Below are 21,410 nucleotides of genomic sequence, written 5' to 3' on the forward strand. Positions count from 1 at the left end.
TATTTGCCTTATTGTACTTATAATGTAGTAGGTTAAATAACGATATTTGATAGTTCATTTGCATTTACACAATTTGCGGTGTTTGCAATATGCGGTTAGTTCTGAAATTAGGAAGACTTCTTGTAATATGATCAGTGGCTGGACACCATATAGGTTGTTGCATTATTATTACGTAACTTAAAAGTGATTTGTATTACTTGAAATCAAATTCTAATTAAGTGCCAGAATAAAGTCTTAACTAAGCAGTTATACGGTTATTTTGTCTCCCTGAAATCAATCAAATCCCAGCATCTTTTTGATACCAAATACAACCCCTCACTATTCGTTTAGTAGTTTGTTTATCTGGTGCTGACAGGTTAATGGATAATCAACCAATTCCCCCTAAGACTCGTTAATTTATACATCTCTTTTCAACTTACTCCACATAGGTATCATTTTCGAAGATCAATCATTAATATTGTATTGGATTGATATGACAAATTGGGCCTCGTTTGACAGTATTTTTGGAGAAAAATTTTAATTATACCTTATTTTCAGGTGCGAATAATGGAACAGAAGCTGGCATGGTCTGCACAAAGTGACGGCAGTAACGCGCAAATTCATCGACTCGAAGGTGAGGTGGAAGAACAACGGCAGCTGCGTCTTCAAGACGCTAGACAGGTTAGTAAATAGCTCCAGAAAATTTAAAACAAATTCTCAAAAAAAGTGGTTCAAAAATTAGATTATCTGGTATGAATTTAAATGGTATTGAAATAGCTGAGGGTGATGAAAACCACATTAATATCAACTTAAGTGCAACAAATCAAAAAATCCAAAAGTAACAAATCTGGTTAGGGTACATTCATTATGCCTCTCCTTTAAATCCGGTCCTTCTGACACACAAAAAACCTGCACAATTTTGATGAGCCTCCTTGTACGGTTGTACTACTTCAACTTTTTACCGAAACAATAACTTTCCTAGGTGGAAGCAAAAGCAGCACGTATCAAAGAATGGGTGACAAATAAGCTTCGCGAACTGGAACAACAAAATCAACATCTTCGAGAGCAGAATATCAAATGCAACCAGCAGCTTGAACTTTTGCGCAATCATTTAGCTTTGGCGGATCGGAGACGTTCTGAAAGTGGATCCCCTGAACCGCGTCAGGTAAATAAGAAAAAGGTACCAATAATCTGATTACAACTAATAGTTAATGCACTAGAGCGTAAGCACTTTAGAAATATTTTAACACTAATATTAAAGAATCAAAAAAATAAAAATTTATTTTTTTTAGTTGCCCTTATCGGCCGCTTCACCTTACACCAGCGCTAAACATAGACGACATCAGTCTGTTTGCATTTCTACTAGCACAAATTTTGAACCTGTGGTGCCTAGTACTTTAGTAACCAGTGTTAACTTCTCAAACACTCCAAGGTATGAATTTTTATACTAGTTTTTAAGGTTCATTTTTATTGAAGATTTGTTCTAGTATGGATCCATTAACGGATGAACTTCGAGCTGCTGTGGATAACCTTAGCATCGGAAGGATACCAAGTAACAGTGCTAGTGATCCAGATTTAGCTCATGACTATGCGGAAATTTACACACCCAGTAGAGAGAAAGTGGCATGGCCTAGGGCACCTACTCCACCTTTACATCGATTTCCAAGTTGGGAAGACAGGATCTATCAGGTAGAAAATCAAATTTTACTATAAAAAAAATCATTGTTGTAATTCATTGATTGAGTAATAGCCATTACAACATTACATACATTTTTTTTTTGTCAATGTTTTGGCTTCCCCAATCTAGAAAAAGTCGATGACTTCTCTGTAGGACATACTGCTGCTTCTGTAATTTCAGATGCAATGACATTGTTTACTTTACTTTGTCAGTAAATTCGGCGCAAACTAATGATTGAATGCTTCATCTATTCAAAACTAGTAAATAATAGAATAGAAAAACAATGTCTATTTTAGGTAGCAGCAGATGGACTGACCTTAACTGGAACAACTCCCAGTGATATAGGGCCTGATCAGGCCGGTTATCAGGACATTCCCGTTCCAGTTTATGCAACAGTTAAGGGAAGGGCCAGTCAAATTAGATCGATGCCCTTTACCGGTGACTCATCAGATGATTCGAGCGATGGGGAAGGGAACAATACTCAGGTAGGGCAATTAATTTGATCCAAATTGGACAGGCCATGAAATGTTTATTTTTATTGAGTCACAGAGGTTTCAAGAGTAATTGGAATGTTTAGTCAAAACATTGAATTTCTAGTTTTATGATATTAGCAATGTGTATTTTAACACATTTTAGAGGACATGCATGTATATTGTTCTTGTTGCAAGTTTTTATTAGTTTTCCAATATCTCAAAAACGTTAATGATTTTAATAAAAATGGTACTTTTAAGGCCGTAGATGGAACAAATACTCACAGTCGAAGTTCAGGAGAAACGTCAGCGTCCAGTCCAGGAAAACGAACTGGATCTAGTAGTAGTGGATCACCGAGCAAAAGCAAGACCAGAGGTATGTAACCAGAAGAAAACTAATAATTTGAAGCCTTGCGGTAAAAACTGTTTGCTGTGTATTAACTGAGTATTCCATTTTTTTTTGGACTGCATTATACAGGATATTAGAAAATTGCAGTTCATATACAACCATACAGATTTTGAAGGAATATGACATAATTTTGCTACTAAGTCTAGATAGTATTGATGACAGACTTGTAATAGGTAATATAAGATTTCCTCTACCGTTCCACATTGTTGATATACACGGTTTTCACCAATTCCTAGTATGTAAAGGCACATGTCTGTGGAAGTAGAGTTTCTTGGCATCAACTATTTAAATGTTCTCTGGGCTTCTATTGGGATTTTAATCCACTCTTTAGTTATCTTGACTCTTCCACTTTTCTCCACGCTTTTTTGTGTGTGTCTTTTACTTAATCTTTGTGGAGGTTCAGCAGATCTTATGCTCTCAAAAGCCCCAAGCCTTGGGCAATTGTATCAACCTATTCGGTTCCTGGGAATTTCATAAGGTCATACTTGGTTTACTTTGCCACTTTGTTCAAACAAAAAAACCGGGAAGAAGAACCAAAGTGGTATCATATCCAAAACTTTTTTTTTACTAAAAGTTACTATACTCACTCTTCATTTAAATACATATACCGGGTGGACAAGCAGACACTCTTTTCTGTTTAAGTAATTGAATTTATTACCTATTAACTAACTATATAATGAGACTTTTTGCATTATTTCTTTACTAAATTAATCTCAAAAGTGGTTTCAGATATATCATTTGAATCTGGCCTTTCCGATGATTATGCGGTGCCACCGGATGCAGTGAGCTGTGATACAGTCAGTTTGGAATCCTCCATGATGCTTCGAGCTTCCTATTTCGATAGTCCTAAGAGAATTGAAAGTCTTGAAAAATGCGGATCATTGGCTAAGCTCGGTAAGCACACATAAAAAGTTTATTTCACTTTAAATCAAATACTCCACCCTTTGACTGAACTATTCCAACTTCAGGAGGGAAATTAAAAACCTGGAGGAAAAAGTGGTTCGTCTTGAAAAACGGCGTCCTGACTTACTACAAAAGCCAAAGTGATATTAATAGGAAACCCCAAGGGCAAATACTTTTAGACGAAGCTTGTAAGATTACGAGGGCTGAGGGCTCGAACACTTTCGAAATAGACACTGGAAAGAAGACTTACTACCTGACAGCCGATACGATTACCGCCATGGAAGACTGGGTACGGGTTGTCTTTTAATTAAAAAAAATCTCCCTTAGGATCGTGATTGATCGCTTTAAGATTAAGGTAATCGTCTAAGGGCTCTTCAGTTTCTCGGGAAAGCCAGTTCAAAACCCTTTTACGTGGATTAAATATCAGTTTATGTAGTTGTCTACTAAAATGTTAATTCATTAATGATTTATGTCTTCATTTAAGAAGTAAAGTTGATACTACTTATTATTTTCAACTTCAATAAGTTTCGACACTTTTCTCTGCAGAATTCCTTAATAATCACTCCTTTTTTAATTAACGTTTGTTTTGGATCCCATTCCACAATTATATTAAAAAACTGAACTTTAATTTCTATTTACTCAGGTTAGAATACTACAAAACGTACAACGAAGAAACGCTACTAAAATTTTGCTTAGCAAAGACGAAAATAAACCTTCAGTCCAAGGATGGCTTACCAAAGTGAAAAACGGTCACGCTAAAAGATGTTGGTGTGTCTTAATTGGAAAAATGTTCTTATACTTTAAATCGCCTTCAGAAACGGTTAGTGAGTAAAGAGTGAGTTAGAAAATATTTTTGATGAGGTTGTTCTAGACCCCACACGGACAAATTAACATGAGGGAAGCCCGAGTGGAAGAAGTGGAACATTTATCCGATTCCGACTCAGAAGAACGTGATTCCGAACAACCTGACCTCACCATAGGAATATTTCCTAATAATAGTGGACCTACTTATTTGTTATGTCCAGGCAAACAGGTTTTACTTACTAAATTATTTGTGGTAAGCATTTATAATGAATGATTGTATTCCAGGAAAAAGATGCCTGGCTGTACCATTTAACTGTAGCGAGTGGTTGTGGCCCTAGTACCGGCACCCAATACGAACAATTGATCCATAAGTTAATGGAGGTTGATGGTGATCCCAATTGTGTTCTATGGAGACATCCAGTCTTGCTCCACGTGCCTTGCACTAAAGATGGTGCTGTACCGTCCTATTTCCCTCTTACCAGTCTACCCAACGAACTCTTGCAGGTTACCATAACATCTACTTATCTAAAACAATTCAAACTTACTTACTTACTTTTTAAAAACTTACAGGCAGAAGCAATTAAACAATTCAAAAGCCTTCAGCTATTCTTATCGGCAGCGGTAGACCAAGCTGGAATAGACTATCATGTAGTTTTAGCCCAAAATGCATTGCAACAGTGTTTGGATATGCCAGAACTACAAGCTGAGCTGATTTGTGCTCTGATCAAGCAAACCAGCAAAAGCGTGCCTTTGCCTAAGCTAGGAGTGCAGGTACCAACACAAAAATTGCTTAAGAAAGGCGTAAGTGGGCTTTTTTATTTTCAATTTTTGTCTTATGTTTGGTATGGTTTTGCTTTTGTGCTTTTCATCAGTAATGTTATCATTATGTACTTTCAAAATGTGCACTTTATTCATGTTTTAATTGTCAGATGATGCTACTAATGAAATACTAATTGTATTGATTGATGATCCTTGACCAAGTATGGTCTTGTTCTATAAGCATTGTCTGTTTTTAGAAATAGCCAGGATGTAACCCACTTTTAAATTAACTTTTTCATTTTAAATTCAAAAAGTTGTGAAAATCCTGATTCAAGAACTAGGATTAGCGAAGAGGGGATTGCTGAGATGCTGAACATAACAACACCGATAACTTTTCACTTTTCACATTCTAGGGAAAATAACTCGTTCTAGAAAAAGCTCTTTGTGTTGTGTATTATGGAAAATTCGTCAGAATAGTCTTCTGAGTCATCATGATTCTGATTTGCCTTCGCTTTGAACAGGAAGTAAAATTCCTGGAGCATTTTACTCTTAATGTTGCAGGTCATGAAGTAGGCCTAGAATTCCACTGTTTTGGTTTTCGTTTCTAGCACCTTTAAAGATTTTATTTTGACCCCATTCCAACACAACTTATGTTCCCTGGTTAATCTGTGGTAAACCAGTGTTTCTCAACCATCAAAAGTTGTAAGAAATGATCTAAGTATAAACAGACTGTACCTATTATCTTTGGTTAAATGTTTTTTAATGGAAACTCAGTCAAAAACCCTTATAGGTAGCTAGCTGTTTTATTTTATATTAGTAAAAATAGTTTCTGTGTTTTCATAAGATAGATTCCAGATTGCAGATATTGTTATAATCAGTATGTTCTTAAAAAAACATTAAATTTGTGGCATGTTTCTGGATTTACACGGTAATCTAATATAAATGTATATTTCTTAGACATTATAATGCTGTTGATTTTAAATCTTAAGCATTTTTGTAGTTAATAACCTTTGTCAGTACTAAACTTGTATATAGTGCACGTTATCTGTTTCTCCTAAAGAATGTTGGTGTTTCTATTTTATTACACATTTTATATTTTTGAGACTTAGTTTTCTCTTACAGCATAAAAGTTAAGTTTTTTGACTTCCTGTTTAGTAGTTGTCCTTCATTATTTTTGTTATAGTTGTAAATAGATGCAACTACTATCAAACTAATGTTAGAAGAACAATGAATATGAAACATAATATACACTCACACCACTGCATTTCAACAAAAAATAAATCATACATCATTAGTTCGCTGGTCTCTGTTAGCTGGAATGTTTTTAGGGCTTCCATATAAGGTGTCACTTAAGCAAATCGAAACACCAATAATCTTTTCAGCAATTGCTACTTTGTGCGACGCAAAGTCTGTTCTCGTGCGAAACGAACACGCCGAGCATAAACAGTACAGCGTCTGATGATCAAATCGCATTGTCCAATATACAGGCGTCCCAAGAAGAAAAGTACAGGGAACACAAGGAGTGCTACAAAGAGCATAAGGATTCCAAGGGACCTCCGATGTTTACGTTATTGCAAGGCTGGCAGTTGTTGGCGCTGGCCGTCAGTTTGTTTGTGCCAAAGTCTTCCAGGTTGTTGTGGTTCTTGAAGCTTCATCTACAGAGAAATGCTGACAACAAGACTGAGTGTGGAAAGTATGCGGCGTATTGTGAACGTGCACTTGAAAGGACCATTGTAGCAGGTCTGTATTGGTAGTTAATTCTCAAGAACACTCATTATCATTAAACACAAATTCATTATTTTGCAGGTGGTCGTGAATTAAAACCAAGCAGAATGGAAGTCCTTAGCATTCTCCTCAAAAATCCACAGCATCATGCCCTCCCACACTCAATGCCAGTCCATTTACTAAACGGCACTTACCACATCACCAGTTTCGACGGTTCTACCACTATAAAAGAGTTCCAGGACACTTTAGCCCACGAGATTGGCTGTAGAATGAACAACGGATTTGCACTTTTCAGCGATGACCCCATTGAAAAAGACTTGGAGCACACTCTAGATCCGAATGCTAAATTGTGCGACTTGATCTCCAAATGGGAAATCGCTTTGAGGGAAAAAGGTTTAGGGAAATTTGAGAACAGTAAAGTGATCCGTATGACCTATAAAAGCAGATTGTGGTGGAAGAACAGTGCTAGACTAGAGACTGACAAAGAACGGTTGTTGTTGTGCTATCAAGTGAACAAACAAATAGTAGCTGGCCGATTCCCTCTTAGCAGAGATTTAGCTTTAGAACTTGCAGCGTTAATGGCTCAGTTAGATGTGGGAGATTGTCCTTTAGGCACTGCAAAAGCTGCTAGTGCTGGTAATACTCTGACTAGTCAAGCCACAACTTCCAATATTAAACCAACTCCAAATAAAGTTAATGGGACTTTCAGTCCACCACCAAATTTGCATAATTCGTCCACTTTGAATGCACTTAATAACGTCCATGGAATATTAACGGCACATTCCAATCAAGCTTTGAATGCTATTGATAGATTTTATCCGTACCGGTACAGGGACCAGTTAAGTCCGGATGGTTTGGCTGAACTTCAAGCTAAATTGCTGGCAAAGTGGAGAGCACTCAAAGGACGAACTCAACTTGACTGTGTGAGGATTTATTTGACTTGTACGAGGAAATGGCCGTATTTTGGAGCTACTTTATTCCAGGTAATTGTCAGTATGAAGTGACTGTATCACTGTATTTTTTTAAATACTGATTGAATTAAGAGAATGCCTCTGTGACATTAACTAAACTTAAAAGAATTTGGTACTAACTAGCATTGTCTTCGATGACTGCGCTTAGATTTAGCAGGTTTATTATATTAGTGTGGCTGTAATTAACTTACTTTATGTATGGTTTTATGGACAACTTAAAAATAGCAATTTATTTTCTTGAAGATGCGGATACATGGTGCAGCATCTACAATGTGTCAACAAGGTGTTCCAAGTCTGTCTATTATTGATAAATGCTTACCAACATAGTATCAAAAAGCCTTCACTTCCCCAAACCAAGAAGGCAGAAATGTTAAATGAATTGCACCAAAGTTAGTTGATATTACAATGTTTAATGTAGAAGAGGTGCCGTTTTCAATATTGTTGTCATCCACTCATCGAAAATAATGCCAAAATGCTCAATCTTTTCCCAAATTCATTAACACTAATTGTGCCCGAAACCATTCATCAAGTTGTCGTATAGTTCAAAATTTTCTTAAACTGTGTCAAAACCACATAACACTTTCTTTTTTAAGCTAAAGATGCATGTTCATGTTTGTTAAATGCATATAACACAAAGTTTGATTCCTCGAAACTTTCTGAAATTATTTGAATATGGTATAACAAACAGTAAAGTACAAAATCGGAAAAATAACGGAAAGATCAAAAGACCAAAAATTTCTTGAAATGATTATCTACTTCTATCTTAAGATTAAGAACTTGCAGCTATGCAGACGATACTGTCCTTCTTGCTGAAAATATGCGTGACCTACAAGAACAGCTGAACAAGCTCTTCATTGCTAGTCGACAACCAGCAGCTGAAAAGTGATAAAATGCTTTTTTATACAGGGTAGCCACCCAAACTATTCATTAAAAGTTTATTAGGATCCAAAATTAATAAAAATTGGAAATTTTGGTATCAAATTGATGAGTGCTATGTTTTAAAAATATTTTCATCTACTTCCGGTTAAACCGGAAGTGACAGAAGGATGAAACTATTTTTTAAATATAGCACGCATCGAGTTTATTTCATTTCGAAACATTTCAAATTTCTATAAATATTTGATCCTGATAAACTTTTAACGAACAGTTTGGGTGGCTAACCCTGTATACACTGTAACTAGCCAAAGATGTTTTATCTCATACTAACCCAATACTAATTGCTTAGAAAATGCAAAAAGAGCTTGGAGATGATTTCTTAACTTGCTCTATACTGTTCTCAAGTTGGACAACTATTTTAAATGCACTTTTGTTGTGCTAATAAGTTAGAAATAGTGAGCTCTAGTATTTTTGAAAGCTGTAAAAGCGTACTGAAAATGCTTTCATCTCGTTTTGCCATAGTAAATCAACATGATAATCTTAAGGATTAAGTTGATCAATTAGAGAAGCTGTCAATCTCTGTTTAGTATGTTACAATGAAGATAATATAAAGAATTCCCTTCAATTAAACCCTCATCCTTTCATCAATTAGAGATAGATTATGAAGAACTGTGGTCAAATAGTACTATCTGTCTCTTAATATCTTTAATTCGCAAACACATTAATCCTCTCCCAGTTTTTGCACCATCTTTAATTACTATAAGTAAATAAAATAATTTATTGTTAATAGGCAAGACTACGCCAACAAGACTCACCAATGATCTGGCTGGCAGTAAATGAAGATTCAATAACAGCATTAGATCTTGCAACGATGCAACAACGGCACCGCTACCCTTACACTAACGTTCTCACCTTTGGTGGTTGCCAAGAAGACTTTATGCTGGTTGTGACCCAAAACGATCAACAACCATCCCAAAAACTGATTTTCACTCTGAGCAAACCGAAAATTCTCGAATTGACCCTGCTGATTGCGGACTACATGAATTTGTTGATCACTAATCCAGGAACGCCGCTACTAGGCACGTTGAGCAGAGGAACGATGGTTTCGGTCAATCAGTCGGTGGTGAACCAATCAATGATTAGTCAGACATTGGCCAACCAATCACAGCCGGATATTTTGAAGTCGACGCCTGATCATGGCGCGGTGCAGCGAGTGGAGTCGAAACGTCGTACGCATGTTGATTCCGGTCTTGCGTGATACTCGTTTGAACATGTGGTATGTAAAAGATTGTAAATAGCTTGGTATTAAATGCAATTAGGTGGTTTAGCAAGTCCTGTATAAGATAACAAAACTTTAGTCTTTATATTTTACTCAACGTTGAGGTTTTTGAAAACTTGACCATAGAACAAAAATTCCATTTCGCTAAAAATTTAAATGTCTGTGAAACAGTCGAATATGTCAAACCCTCCTTACATATAAAATATGATTTTTGTACAGTTCTGAAACTAGTCTAGTCATTTTATAAACTTAGGTTAGAGCTCTAGTTATTAATAGAGCAAACGTGAATAGTTAAGTCAAAAAAAAGTCAACGATTAAAGTTACCATAGTGTTCCAGGTAACACGACTAATGCCAGTCATAAATCTTAGGCAAGCTCAATTAGCTAGAGAATATTTTAAAGCAGCTTTTTACCCATATTTTATTGCGCATATAAATTTATTGTACTTATTAACCTCTTGTATATATAAAAAAGCTTTTTATCCATTTATATTACAGTTCAGTTCCAAAAAGACTATAAGCACTCATCAACATAAATTATTATTTACGACATATTTGCCAAAAATTGGCTACTCAGTTGAATAGCTTTAATTACGACTTAAGTAGAATTATTATTTCGTCAAGGGTGTGTTTGACAATACTGACAATATTTTTTCATTTAAAGTATTAAAGGCTGATATATTTGTAATGTGCTGTAGTAATTTTTAATATAAACCGAATGGTATTAAGCACATTAATAATTCAGCTGTTTTTTTTTTCAGCTTTTTCTACTAAAATCATTTATTCTGCAATTATTTATTGATATCTTATATATTTATAATCAGTTTCAAGTCACTTAATTTTTAATTGGATTTAAAAACTGTTACCATAAAAACCCTGATTGAAATTACCGTTCAAATAGTCTAAATGTTAGGTATACAAGGCTTTACTAAAAAAAAATACTTGACGTCATTGTAACTGAAAAATTTTTAGATCAAATTTTATAAAAATTGGCATTGGATATCACTACATATGTTACCTTTTATAAATATATATGTTAATTAATTTTAGAAAGTGTTTTATTCAATTGTATACAGGGTGACAGGTTGTTTTATGGCACCACATGTTTATTTACATCTAAAAACAAGCCTAATTTTTTTTATATTAGTTTGGAAGAATGATAACAAAGAGTGTTCTCCACAAATTAATTATTAATGATAATATGTATTTGTTATAAAGTATATAAAAGTAAAAGAAGTCGAATATCTCCGATACTGTTAGAGTTACGGAAATTTTCCAAAAGACTAAAAATATTGAGAGTGGCTTTCTGCATCCAGCGGACTAGGTTTTTCAATTTCTTTTTTGAACACCCTGTATATGTTTTAGGAAATTTTGCAAGAGATCAAAAAACACTTCGTCATAAACCACCCTGTATACTTTTAAGTGTTTACTATGCTAGTTTCTAGGTATATAGCACAGCAAAAAACAGTAAACTCTACTTCCCATCGTACTGTTATAATATAAATAATGATACGGGTGATTTTAATCCAACATAAAAAGGATATGACCAGCATATGATAATGCTGAAAGAGTTTCTAAGATAACCGGTTTAAATGGGTTTGTCAAGGTAACGGTAAATTTGGCGCAGAAATAGCGCAAAGTAAAACCGCATGATTTTTTCCGAAATCATGCACATCTGGGAAAGGTTCTGTTGGATTTAAGCAAATCAGTCAAAGTCAAATGAACTCAATTTGTTAGTTCACGTCATCAGGTCACAAGTGATTCGTTTTATATTATTGGGAATTATGGAGGTTTTTGACCGTCCTGTGAAATATATCTTGTTATTCTTCCTATAAAAGCTACTTTTGGGAATTATGGTTTATCAAGAATGTAGACAGTATTCCATGAAACTGTTCATATGTAACACACAAATTTGTACTTGTTCAGTAACTTAATTAATTTGTAAACTGGAGTAGAATAGTAAATAAAAGTGATCGTTAACGAGAAAAATCTGGAAAAACCAGTTTTCATCAGAAAAACCAACAGAACACGCACCATTAAACTACTAAGACTACTGCAACTTTATACCGGCATATCTAAATGAAAATTTGTTGCGAGATTTCCCAGAGTATTATCCACAAAACCACCAGATGTGCACTATGAATTTAGTAAATAGATATAATTAGACTAACCTGTTTTCTTATTTTTCCCGAATAGCGTGTGTAAATTAAAAGATGCGCATGAAAACACTGGCCGCAAACATTCGCAGCATCATTTTTCCGAACTATTTTCAACAGACTGTATAGGTAGGCCCGAAGCAAAACGGGGATCTTAAAATTAGTAGCAATTTTTACGGTTTATGAACAAAGCAGCAGTGTATTAAGTGAAAAGCTATAGGCGAAAGCCTCGTCAAAATATCAGACTCGGTTGTAATTCCACGCATAGTGTTGTGTGTTTGATAGTTTACACTTGAATTTAATGTACATCCAGTATGCCGTCAGGATCCAATCCCAATCTGTCAAGTAAGTATACCACCAAAAAAACTATTTTAAGCTTGACTAGAGTATAAATAGAGTTTGATTTTTTATTTTCAAGCTAAATTTACTACACGGTTTCAACCTCAATGCAATCGAAAATCCAAAACAAAGAAACTGTTGGATTATTGACCTCGCATTAATTATACACGTTAAAACTTTCAGTTTCTATTTTAGTTTTTCTGGGAAAAATTGTTTGTTTATTCCAACATTTTTAAAACTTCACATCAATATTCAAGTATAATTTGTACGGAATTATTGCAACAACAAACAATTTTCAATGCTGAATCTGACGAGGTAGGTAATTAATGGAAATTACAGTCTGGTTGGTTAGAATGACAGTTAAAAGCTTTAATTACCCTTTGTCAAAGTAAAACGTTCTAATTAATATAAAATTACTACCTCCATACAAACTGACGTATTTCTTACGAACTCCTAAACAAAATAACATGTTTTCCGTACTGGTGTTAATTTTCGAATTTCATGTTTCAAATAATAGCAGGAGGTTACAAAAATCTTGAAAATCGTGGGATCAAAAAATAATGGTCGGGACACTGTAGGGCTGTAAATACGGTAATCTTGATTGGTAACTCTTTGCGTTTCTTCACTCCTAATACCAAACCGGATTTTTTTTAAATCAGGAGCGCAAACAAAATAATGTAAGTATATTAAATTCACCTCTTTACGCTTCTGCACCCTTAATGTATTATTCGATTTTCTGTAAAAATTTGATTTTCTAACAGAAGGTAAATTAGGTTAAGTTCACTTGACAATTTGATGAATGAGGGAAGTATTAGGAGTAGCCGAAATGTACCTCCTTGCGGGTCTGCTCTCCTAATTCTCGATATTCTGCCAAAATTGGATTTTCTATCAGGAGCGCTGAAGTAAATTACGTTTTTAATATATTCTCGATATTCTGCAAAAATTAGATTTTCAATCAGGAGCACAGAAAGCGCAGGAGGTAAATTACGTTTTCTTGAAAATCGGTGGAAGCGCCCAAATGTTAGAAGTACCTAAAATCTATCTCCTTGCATTTCAGCTCTCTTAACACAACTTTCGATCTTAAAATTGGCAATTTTCTTGCAAAAATTGATTTTTAAATATACAACTAGTCTCTGACCATTTAATTTTTGATCGCAGGATATAATTTATTAAAGTTTCAATAAAAAAGCTGTCTTTTTTGTCTCAGACACTGACACTGTATATCCAGAACATTTGTCCAGACTACACAGACGAGTAGTGCCTAAAAAGCGAAAAGGCGGATCTACACGATATCGCACACAGCCCGTAACATTTTCGGAGATTAAAGTAAGCTTTAAACTTAAAAAACTGAAGAAAATCCGTATTTATAATATTATTCTAGGAAGTCGATGAAGACAACGTGCCTGAAGAAACGGCATCATGCAGAACAGCCTCGACTCAGGAACTGCAAGTTTTAAATGAAAAATTCGACATTTTTCGAAGAATCGACCTGGGTATTTACAGTCACATTGAGGAGCCGACGCATAAACACGACACAGTCCAGAAAAGTAATTCCAACGTAGAATTAAGTGCAAATTCAAAGAATTTAGAAATATTTTCACAAATCGAGCCAAATATACCGTACAAAGACGCAATATAATCAGCGTACAATGACTAGTCACTGTTTAAAAGTATTAAACCCATGCTGAATGCAGTGGAATTTTTCAGGTTGTAGTTTTTTAACGTTTGCCTGCTGTTCTGAATTAATTCATTTATAGTTCTACATATTCACAAAATTTTGATACAGTGTGTGATAATCTTCGGTAAAAATTAGGTTATAATCGTGATAAGGACCGCAAAAATTGTATTTATAATGTAATGAATAAAAGCATAACTAAATAATACAGGCGTCCACATATAATTACCTTTAATTTACATGTAAACAAAAAATTTTACTTGCATGTCGTTAATGATATGTTCGGCTTCAAGATATATATTTTTTTAATTATTATGTGTACATATGAAAATGGAGACCTTTTTATGATTCAAACGCAATTAGTTTCAAAGTGAAAAGGAAAAAAGAGGTTAAAAACTTATGTGTGGGGTATAAGGTTCCACTGAAGTAATAATTCTTTCAACCCATAAATCAAAAAGCTATAACTATTTTCCAGCAAACAATTTTTTTCATATTTAATCTAAAATTAAGTTAAGAGTTTATTTACGTTCAATTCTGCAGAAACATTTAGTAATCGGAAAAATTCAACATTAGTTAAAATACTGTTTAATAGTTGATCAATATTTATGTTTTTTTCTCAAACAAACTACATTTTCCTATAAACAATGATTAAAGGTTTTCCAAAATATTTCTAAACGTTTTTTTTTCAAAGAAACCAACTGTTTTAGTAAAATAAACCAACCACAAAATTAGTGATACTGATAAGTTTGCCTAAATATAAATTCTGCATTCGGTTTTCTTAAATGCACTAAAAACGCAAAATTAGAACGCTAAAAAATTATTTACACATGTTTTAGCCTTCAGAGGAAACAGTAAGCAAAATTGTACGTACAATGGATATTTTTAATAACAAACATTTGTGACTAATTTGAGTGAATACGACGGCAAATGCACTTAATTTTAATTTAGCTACTTTTCGTTTTTGTTAATAGTGAAAGTTTCTCAAGGGTAACTCTTCCCACGCAAGTCACAACAAAAACGGTAATTTACTGTTAATCTGTTTTAAAAATAGCCGTTTAAGTATTTGACACACTCCAGATTTTAAAACGGGTAGAATGCCCTCACGGAATGCCATAAATTTAAGCTGTTTTCTTTTAAACTTGCACAGGTTGAACACTCCAGTGTAATTTTGTGTATAAAATTTAGCAGAAGCAGTTATTCAGTGCAAGATTACTGCTTTAGAGTTCGTAGAATATATAATATAATATTATACTCGTAAATAAGGCAACTGTTACTTACCAGCATAAATTAAATGTGGAACTTGGAACTCAAAGGAGCCGTTTGTAACAAGGAAAGTATCAAAGAAAACTCTGAGTTATCATCAAGACTTGTTCTGGCAATCGAAAAAGGTATCAAGTTTGAAGATCCTGAAATAACCAAAAACAAGAGTTTACTTCAATGGTTACATTCAATTAGGATATTTCAGGTGCAGTAGCTGCAACTGACCTTTTCAAAGCACACGAAAGCCCTCTGAAAATGGTCTGCAAAGTTTCTTCGTTAAATTCATAGTTACCTGCTTGACGAAGATGTTGCTTCAAGGCAGATGCAATCAAGAGTGTTACAGAATGGCTGAACATGCAGGAAGATAGGTCAGAAACTCCCTCCATCCTCCGTACGTAACTTCAATAATTTAGACTTTGGCGCGGTAATCTTCAAACAATTGTGCATTGAAACACACTTCTGTCATAGTTCTGCTGAGAGAAATATTAAAAAACATTGACACGGATATTCCCATAACATTTTTACCAATGTGTCTGGGTCTTGTAGGTTTTAGGATTTCCTGATTTATATTCTTTTGGCGTTTTGGGTTCAATGAAAATATCTACTATCTTAGCGTAGAAGAATTAACAGTGGTTACAAAACCTGTAAACAAAGACGTTTGACAAGTAGCTTGATGTTTATTTGAACATTCAATGTAATAAGTCTGTTGTAGAACTTGTGACAGTATTTTCAGAATTACTTTCCCTTATTATCACTGCCATAAAATTTTCATAATCGTAGTTTATGCCATAAGCCATTCACATAATATGTGAAAATCCAATATTTAACTCTTCTTCCATTTACACAAGCTTGTATCTCCAACGATTTCCAATATCCTTGTGTACATCATTTTAAACTGGACACCCTCTATAAAAAATTTGACAATCTACTTCATAAAACAAAACAAACTGTATTTTCTCCCACCTCTGTATTTACAACGGTCAAACAATATTTATTCACATTTAATTAAAAAAAAGTTTAAACATTTCTACACTAAAATTAAAACCTCATTCCGGCTGTTAAATCAGTAAAAGGTCTCTTACAGTATTGTTTTTCTTTGAACATACGCAACATTTTTATATTATACTTATATAAATTATGCTAAATAAAAAAGAAGCATGACATTAATCTAGAAGGCAACAGACTGCTTAATATACAAACAGTTTATTTCATTATACCTACTACGACTACTTTTAAAAGCACTTGATATTGTGTTTTCAGTTTATAAGGCTAGTCTACGAATGACGTTAACACTTTTCGGTTTTAGCTAACAATTATTTTATATCACTTTAAGAAAACAATGTTCAGTTCTACAACCAACAGACAACGGAAAAGCAGGGATTCGCTGGTTTTGTCAAATTAGAGACATGATTTTTGCTCAGCAAAAAAAGTTTGTACAAGAGTACAAGTAAGTAGTTCCTAGTTTTTAACATAATTGAAAGTAACGGTTTAATTAAAGTTGAAAATGCAGCGGAGCCTCGTCTAGATCAAGTAACAGCGGCTCTTAGCCAAGTCGGTTCCTGCTAATAACCGTAGCGATCCTAAAAATGTGGGAAAAAAGATATGTCATAATTTTTTGGAGCCTTTGCATAAGTAATATCTAGTAATATACATGTAATATAATACTTCAAAACATTTTTTTCTAATATTTATTAAAATTGCTTGAAAGTTAAACCTTATACAGGTATTCAAAATATTGGTATTTTTAACTTTAGCTCCAAGAAGAATTCCTTTGTTAATTCGTATCAAAAATAAAACATTTAATCTATAGAAAACGTTATTTATTTGTGGCACTTGCATAATCAGCACTAACCTGTATTGAAGTGACAAGTCCATTGGCTAAAGATCCCAATCTGCCGGCTACCCGGTTTACACCTTGGCGAACACTCTCTTTAACATCCTCTAAATCGTAAGCGGGCATTTGCACTGATGAGCCAGATCGAGGCTCTTCGTTGCGTCCGAAGAATTCCGCAGAAGAGATACTATTCGAGCCCTAAACAAATCAGTTAAACAATTAAAATTAATCAGATACATTTTCGTAAAACTATCCGGGGTAATTGCACGAGTGCATAAAAATTACCGATAATTTTGCATGAAAACTTGTTATCTCTTAACTGCACGAGTTTATTTTCATATTTTTTTGGCGAAGGGCCCCACACCAAAGGTGGAGGGCTTTTTTAGAAAAAAATTCTAATGATGGTTTAATGAGTTAAACCGTACTGATGACAGAAACATACAAAATAAACTTACCTGAAATCTATTAAGGCTGGCTTTGGCTTCGGCATCAGCTTCACCATCGCCAAAGTATTGAGCGGACGAAATCGCTTTAGCGTTGCCAAACTTCCGGCGTGCTTCATCCGTACTAACGTCCGGTTGCTGATTTCTTGCTGGAGACGGTTTAGAGCGCGACTTTTCCATTACAACTTCAACGGGAGAACGGCGTCCGCGCTCTGGAGGATCGTCCACTACCACCCAACTATCTTTGCTTAAGGAAGAGGAAGACGAGTACACACCGGTGCCGTTCATGTAGTCCTCGAAATAGTCCGGACCGTCACTTAACGTTAACCGTCCTAGAGTGTCTAATGTTTTAGAGTTGGATGCCGGTTTTTCCTTTGTAAACCAAAAAGAAAGGATAACAATTCAATTAGTATGTAATTAATGAAGAGAACCTACTTGCTCTATGACTTGCATGTCCCCTAAAGCAGAGTGGGATACGCCCCCTCTGGAGCTCTTTGATACTCCCATTCCTAGTCGTTCAACCTGAGCTGCTTTTTCTTTTGACACATTTTTGGTCGACTCCTCTCGTTCTCTGAAAAGAATCTTAATTTGAAGGCGATGCAATAATCTAATAACTCTAATTTAACCTTAGACTATCAAATTCATTTGAATATTTTATCTTACATACTTATAAGCAAGCCTCAAAGCAGCCTCAGTACGTTCAGCGTCCTCTACGGCTTTCAAGTTGGCCTGTTCCAGCTCAACTCTTCCACGTTCCTCTTCTTCAGCAGCTTGCTCCGCTCGTTTTTCTATAGCGGCAAAATCGGTTTTAACCTTGGTAGCACCCAAACCTCCTCCTAAACCTGTCCGCTTGGCACCAAGCTATCAAACCAATAACACAATACTAGAAAATATTTTTTTCTGTTTGTATTAAAACTTACCGTCGATTTTTTCGCTGCACCTTTCTTGGCTCCTAAAGTTGACCTTTTTGGTTCACTACTTAAATTTGATTTGTTGTCAGAATTGAGACTCTGACCTGCAGTAACTTTGGTCTCTTGAGTTGATGGCAAAATCTAATTTAAAAAACATTCTCTGTTATACTTTCCTAAATACCAATTAAGCAAACATATTAAATCAAGTTAGCAAGTTAGCTTAATTACTTCCCTAGTGTTTATGATACAATTTAAAACATAACCTACAATAGAAAAAAATAAAAATGATAAATTACTTTGGTTTTTTGCAAGTCTTCAAAGGAATCATATTTCAGATCTTCGTGTTCGGCAAAAAAGTCCGGTTGTTCCTTGACTGTAGGTTCCTCCTTTTCATGTACAATATGAAGCTAAAAATGTAAATGCCAATTTATCCATTTGGATTAATTTAATTTGTTTATTCAATAATTTGGTAGCAATCTCTTGATACCTAAATAATGACTAGCTTAAATAGCAATTTATCTACAGTATGTTAAAAGTAGTAAGAGTAATAAAACATAAAAAAAAACTTGATTTTTACAGGTAGGTACATGAAGAAACATGACAAATTGATAGTGATGAGGATAGGCTAGCAAAACTGCTGAAATAATTTTGTAGAATTTGGTGGTTGAATGAAAACAAAATAAACTTTCGTTACAGTTTTATAAAATTATAAATATTACCCACCTACCTACATAATTTATTAAATTAGATAAAAATGTTAAAAAGCTTAAAACCAAGCTGAAAAAAGTATGAAACACACAATTATTACATACACTGAAAAAATGGCTTACCTGATCATTAGTTTTCAAAGAATTCAATGCAGCTTGATGGAGTTTTTCACGATATAATAAAGCACCTCTGGAGTTGTACTTCTTTTGACTGTCATTTGTATTGCAGTTGTGTAAGTTGAAGAATTGGGTCTAAAGTGAGCATTTATTAATATTTGGTATCCACAGTCCATTCAAAAAAGAAAATAAATAAGTTGGAGCTGGTACAAGTACCCACTTGTGATGATCAGTGTGTTACTTTAAAAAACTATAATATGTTACTTGTCTGAACAATTTCTAAATTTATATTATCCCAATATTTGCATGTAGGAAAAAAACATAAAATGCCTGAATTGTAGCATTTCTTGTTGTCCCTGATAGTCTTCAATTGTTAAATAAATACAACTGATGTTATTAATTGTATGTTTAAATTAACACAAATAATTTATAAGCACCCTCTCACATTTTGAATTATTTATTTTATTTTTGTTTACACAATTTTTATTTTCCTATTTGAATTTTTGGGTCTTTAAACAGCATATTATGAATACACAAAAATCATATTACCTACTTTTATAAAACACTGAAACTGATTTTTACTCTATAAAAAATGTATTACAATTTTTTCTTTAATCACCATCTTTATAACAATCAGGATGCTAAATATTGTTACAATGATAACTCTGTATTGGTTTTATGGTTTCATGTAAAGTCTGATACTAAATCTCAAAAGCAGTGAAATTACATTTGTATCCTTAAAGAATACTTAATATAAAATGTTTCAAAATCAGTGTAAATAAGTCATAAAATTAGTAAAAAAATATGTCAGACCCTGGGTTAGACATAGTATGTGTGTAATCTGTTCTAATAGTTTGTTTCAAACTGAAAATCAAATATGGTCACAAAACTTGTTAAATACTAAAATAGAAAGTAGTTTCATCATAAAAAATATACCAGCTCTGATCAAAATGATATACAGCAGACAAGATATAAATATAGAAATTCCTATTACAGCCATGAAACTTATTGGAGGCAAAAACTTACTGCTGCAGAATTCCCTCCCAACTGCATTTGGCGTATCTGAATCATAGTCCAATTGGTGTCTAATTGAGTTGATCTAACAAAACTTAAGTGCACTCCAAGGCTTCGATGTACTGCTGAGCAATCAAGGCATATGAAAATACCATAAGTAACACTGGACCATGTTGGGTTATTGGCACCACAATCAAAGCAAATCTAAAATAATAAAGTCAATTAAAAGTCTGGAATCTGGATTAAGTTCAACCACAGGGTATATCAAAGTGCCTTATTTAAGAGAGACTTCAAAAAATAGTAATTTACAATAAGTTAATATTATATGGAACAATACATTCACTAAAGCAAAAGCCTAAATCAGTAAATGGGGCTACACTTGTTTTACTTTTTTATGGTCAGTGTAAAGATAATTCATTTGTACTTAGAATAGGAAATAAAGATTATGGGATATCAAGTAATGATGTCATCATTAACTTGGTAAAACAATTAGGATAAAGGCAACTACTGTTACAATAATCTACTGAAATATAACAACAATGAGTTAAGTTTGATTCTGAAAGTAAAAGTTATTGGTTGTTGATTAAATTAGTATTAATAATAGCAGAGTACAGCAATTCTAAAACTATTTTGCAAAAGATTTGGGGTTTATAATCGTATTTTCAAAGAATTTCCAAACAATTCCTCCTGAAATATGGTCAAAAACTTTCTTATGTGAGAACAAGGTAATTAAAGTTTAACCATATCCACCATAACAAATAAACTGTTTGGAGTCAAAAATTATCATTTCCTCTGTTATTTAACTCAAAGAAAATGGAAAAAACAGAAGCAAATCCCTGTGAAAATCCAGAAAACGAAAGACACGTCACATAAACAAAAAAGTAACTATTTTCTCTAAAGTACTCGCCTTGTTGGCAGGTATCGCCCTTAATCTGTGAAACACGGCTTCTATGTCCTCCTTTGATAATTGAGCGCTCATGGCTGTGAATTAAAAAAATGTACTTGTAAAATGTGAAAAGAAAAATTCAACAAATTTTGGAACAACGATTGAACAAATAAATCACACTAAATAGTGAAATGACAGTTGTTGACAATGTGGTAAT

General features: G+C 34.0%; 3 protein-coding genes and 1 long non-coding RNA gene across 18 annotated transcripts in view; 2 read left to right on the top strand and 2 right to left on the bottom strand.

Annotated features, from left to right (window-relative positions):
• The window catches only part of LOC145730567 (uncharacterized protein CG43867), a 90,533-nt gene extending 79,629 nt beyond the window's left edge, over window positions 1-10,904 (top strand). For 6 of the 14 annotated variants that reach the window (XM_081981821.1, XM_081981830.1, XM_081981832.1 and 3 more), the window contains 15 exons: window positions 538-660; window positions 962-1,159; window positions 1,272-1,411; window positions 1,467-1,668; window positions 1,954-2,142; window positions 2,389-2,503; window positions 3,257-3,430; window positions 3,505-3,728; window positions 4,083-4,259; window positions 4,311-4,472; window positions 4,529-4,747; window positions 4,814-5,044; window positions 6,385-6,742; window positions 6,809-7,710; window positions 9,365-10,904. In XM_081981821.1, the coding sequence (XP_081837947.1) occupies window positions 538-660; window positions 962-1,159; window positions 1,272-1,411; window positions 1,467-1,668; window positions 1,954-2,142; window positions 2,389-2,503; window positions 3,257-3,430; window positions 3,505-3,728; window positions 4,083-4,259; window positions 4,311-4,472; window positions 4,529-4,747; window positions 4,814-5,044; window positions 6,385-6,742; window positions 6,809-7,710; window positions 9,365-9,832 (3,882 nt within the window). In that variant the 3' untranslated portion in view covers window positions 9,833-10,904. Of the gene's footprint in view, window positions 1-537; window positions 661-961; window positions 1,160-1,271; window positions 1,412-1,466; window positions 1,669-1,953; window positions 2,143-2,388; window positions 2,504-3,256; window positions 3,431-3,504; window positions 3,729-4,082; window positions 4,260-4,310; window positions 4,473-4,528; window positions 4,748-4,813; window positions 5,045-6,384; window positions 6,743-6,808; window positions 7,711-7,941; window positions 8,088-9,364 lie in introns of all 14 variants that reach the window. The other 8 variants (XR_014178645.1, XM_081981828.1, XM_081981825.1 and 5 more) reach the window with 8 other exon arrangements.
• Window positions 3,242-12,163, bottom strand: LOC145730578 (uncharacterized). The gene is made up of 3 exons (XR_014178647.1): window positions 12,023-12,163; window positions 4,484-4,768; window positions 3,242-3,382 (listed from the first exon to the last, which is right to left on the bottom strand). It is a non-coding gene; the product is annotated as an uncharacterized LOC145730578 (long non-coding RNA).
• On the top strand, window positions 12,129-14,227 carry LOC145730576 (uncharacterized). The gene is made up of 3 exons (XM_081981849.1): window positions 12,129-12,352; window positions 13,554-13,672; window positions 13,728-14,227. The coding sequence occupies exons 1-3, from the start codon at window positions 12,322-12,324 to the stop codon at window positions 13,983-13,985; spliced, it is 408 nt and encodes a 135-aa protein (XP_081837975.1). The 5' UTR covers window positions 12,129-12,321; the 3' UTR covers window positions 13,986-14,227.
• Window positions 14,228-16,233: 2,006 nt separating this feature from the next.
• On the bottom strand, window positions 16,234-21,383 carry ArfGAP3 (ADP-ribosylation factor GTPase activating protein 3). 2 transcript variants are annotated; one of them, XM_081981839.1, is made up of 10 exons: window positions 21,215-21,383; window positions 20,320-20,511; window positions 19,300-19,428; window positions 18,766-18,876; window positions 18,479-18,610; window positions 18,226-18,419; window positions 17,994-18,129; window positions 17,571-17,930; window positions 17,134-17,313; window positions 16,234-16,861 (listed from the first exon to the last, which is right to left on the bottom strand). In XM_081981839.1, the coding sequence occupies exons 1-10, from the start codon at window positions 21,284-21,286 to the stop codon at window positions 16,844-16,846; spliced, it is 1,524 nt and encodes a 507-aa protein (XP_081837965.1). In that variant the 5' UTR covers window positions 21,287-21,383; the 3' UTR covers window positions 16,234-16,843. The 2 variants fall into 2 exon arrangements, with proteins under 2 accessions (XP_081837965.1, XP_081837966.1); XM_081981840.1 differs by lacking the exon at window positions 18,766-18,876.
• Between the last annotated feature and the right edge of the window lie 27 nt (window positions 21,384-21,410).

The sequence above is a fragment of the Ips typographus genome, linkage group LG6 (genome assembly GCF_016097725.1).
Source record: "Ips typographus isolate SLU linkage group LG6, UJ_Ityp_2.0, whole genome shotgun sequence".
NCBI lineage: Eukaryota > Metazoa > Arthropoda > Insecta > Coleoptera > Curculionidae > Ips > Ips typographus.

Excerpts from the sequence above, each read along its gene's own strand:
- LOC145730576 (XM_081981849.1), top strand. The coding sequence starts at position 12,322 with ATGCCGTCAGGATCCAATCCCAATCTGTCAA. Across the intron at positions 12,353-13,553 it reads ATCCAATCCCAATCTGTCAA|ACACTGACACTGTATATCCA; the intron begins GTAAGTATACCA and ends TTTTTGTCTCAG. Across the intron at positions 13,673-13,727 it reads TAACATTTTCGGAGATTAAA|GAAGTCGATGAAGACAACGT; the intron begins GTAAGCTTTAAA and ends ATATTATTCTAG.
- ArfGAP3 (XM_081981839.1), bottom strand. The coding sequence starts at position 21,286 with ATGAGCGCTCAATTATCAAAGGAGGACATAGAAGCCGTGTTTCACAGA. Across the intron at positions 19,429-20,319 it reads TGGGAGGGAATTCTGCAGCA|ACCCAATTCTTCAACTTACA; the intron begins GTAAGTTTTTGC and ends TGCTCACTTTAG. Across the intron at positions 17,314-17,570 it reads CCAGCCTTAATAGATTTCAG|GGCTCGAATAGTATCTCTTC; the intron begins GTAAGTTTATTT and ends TGATTTGTTTAG.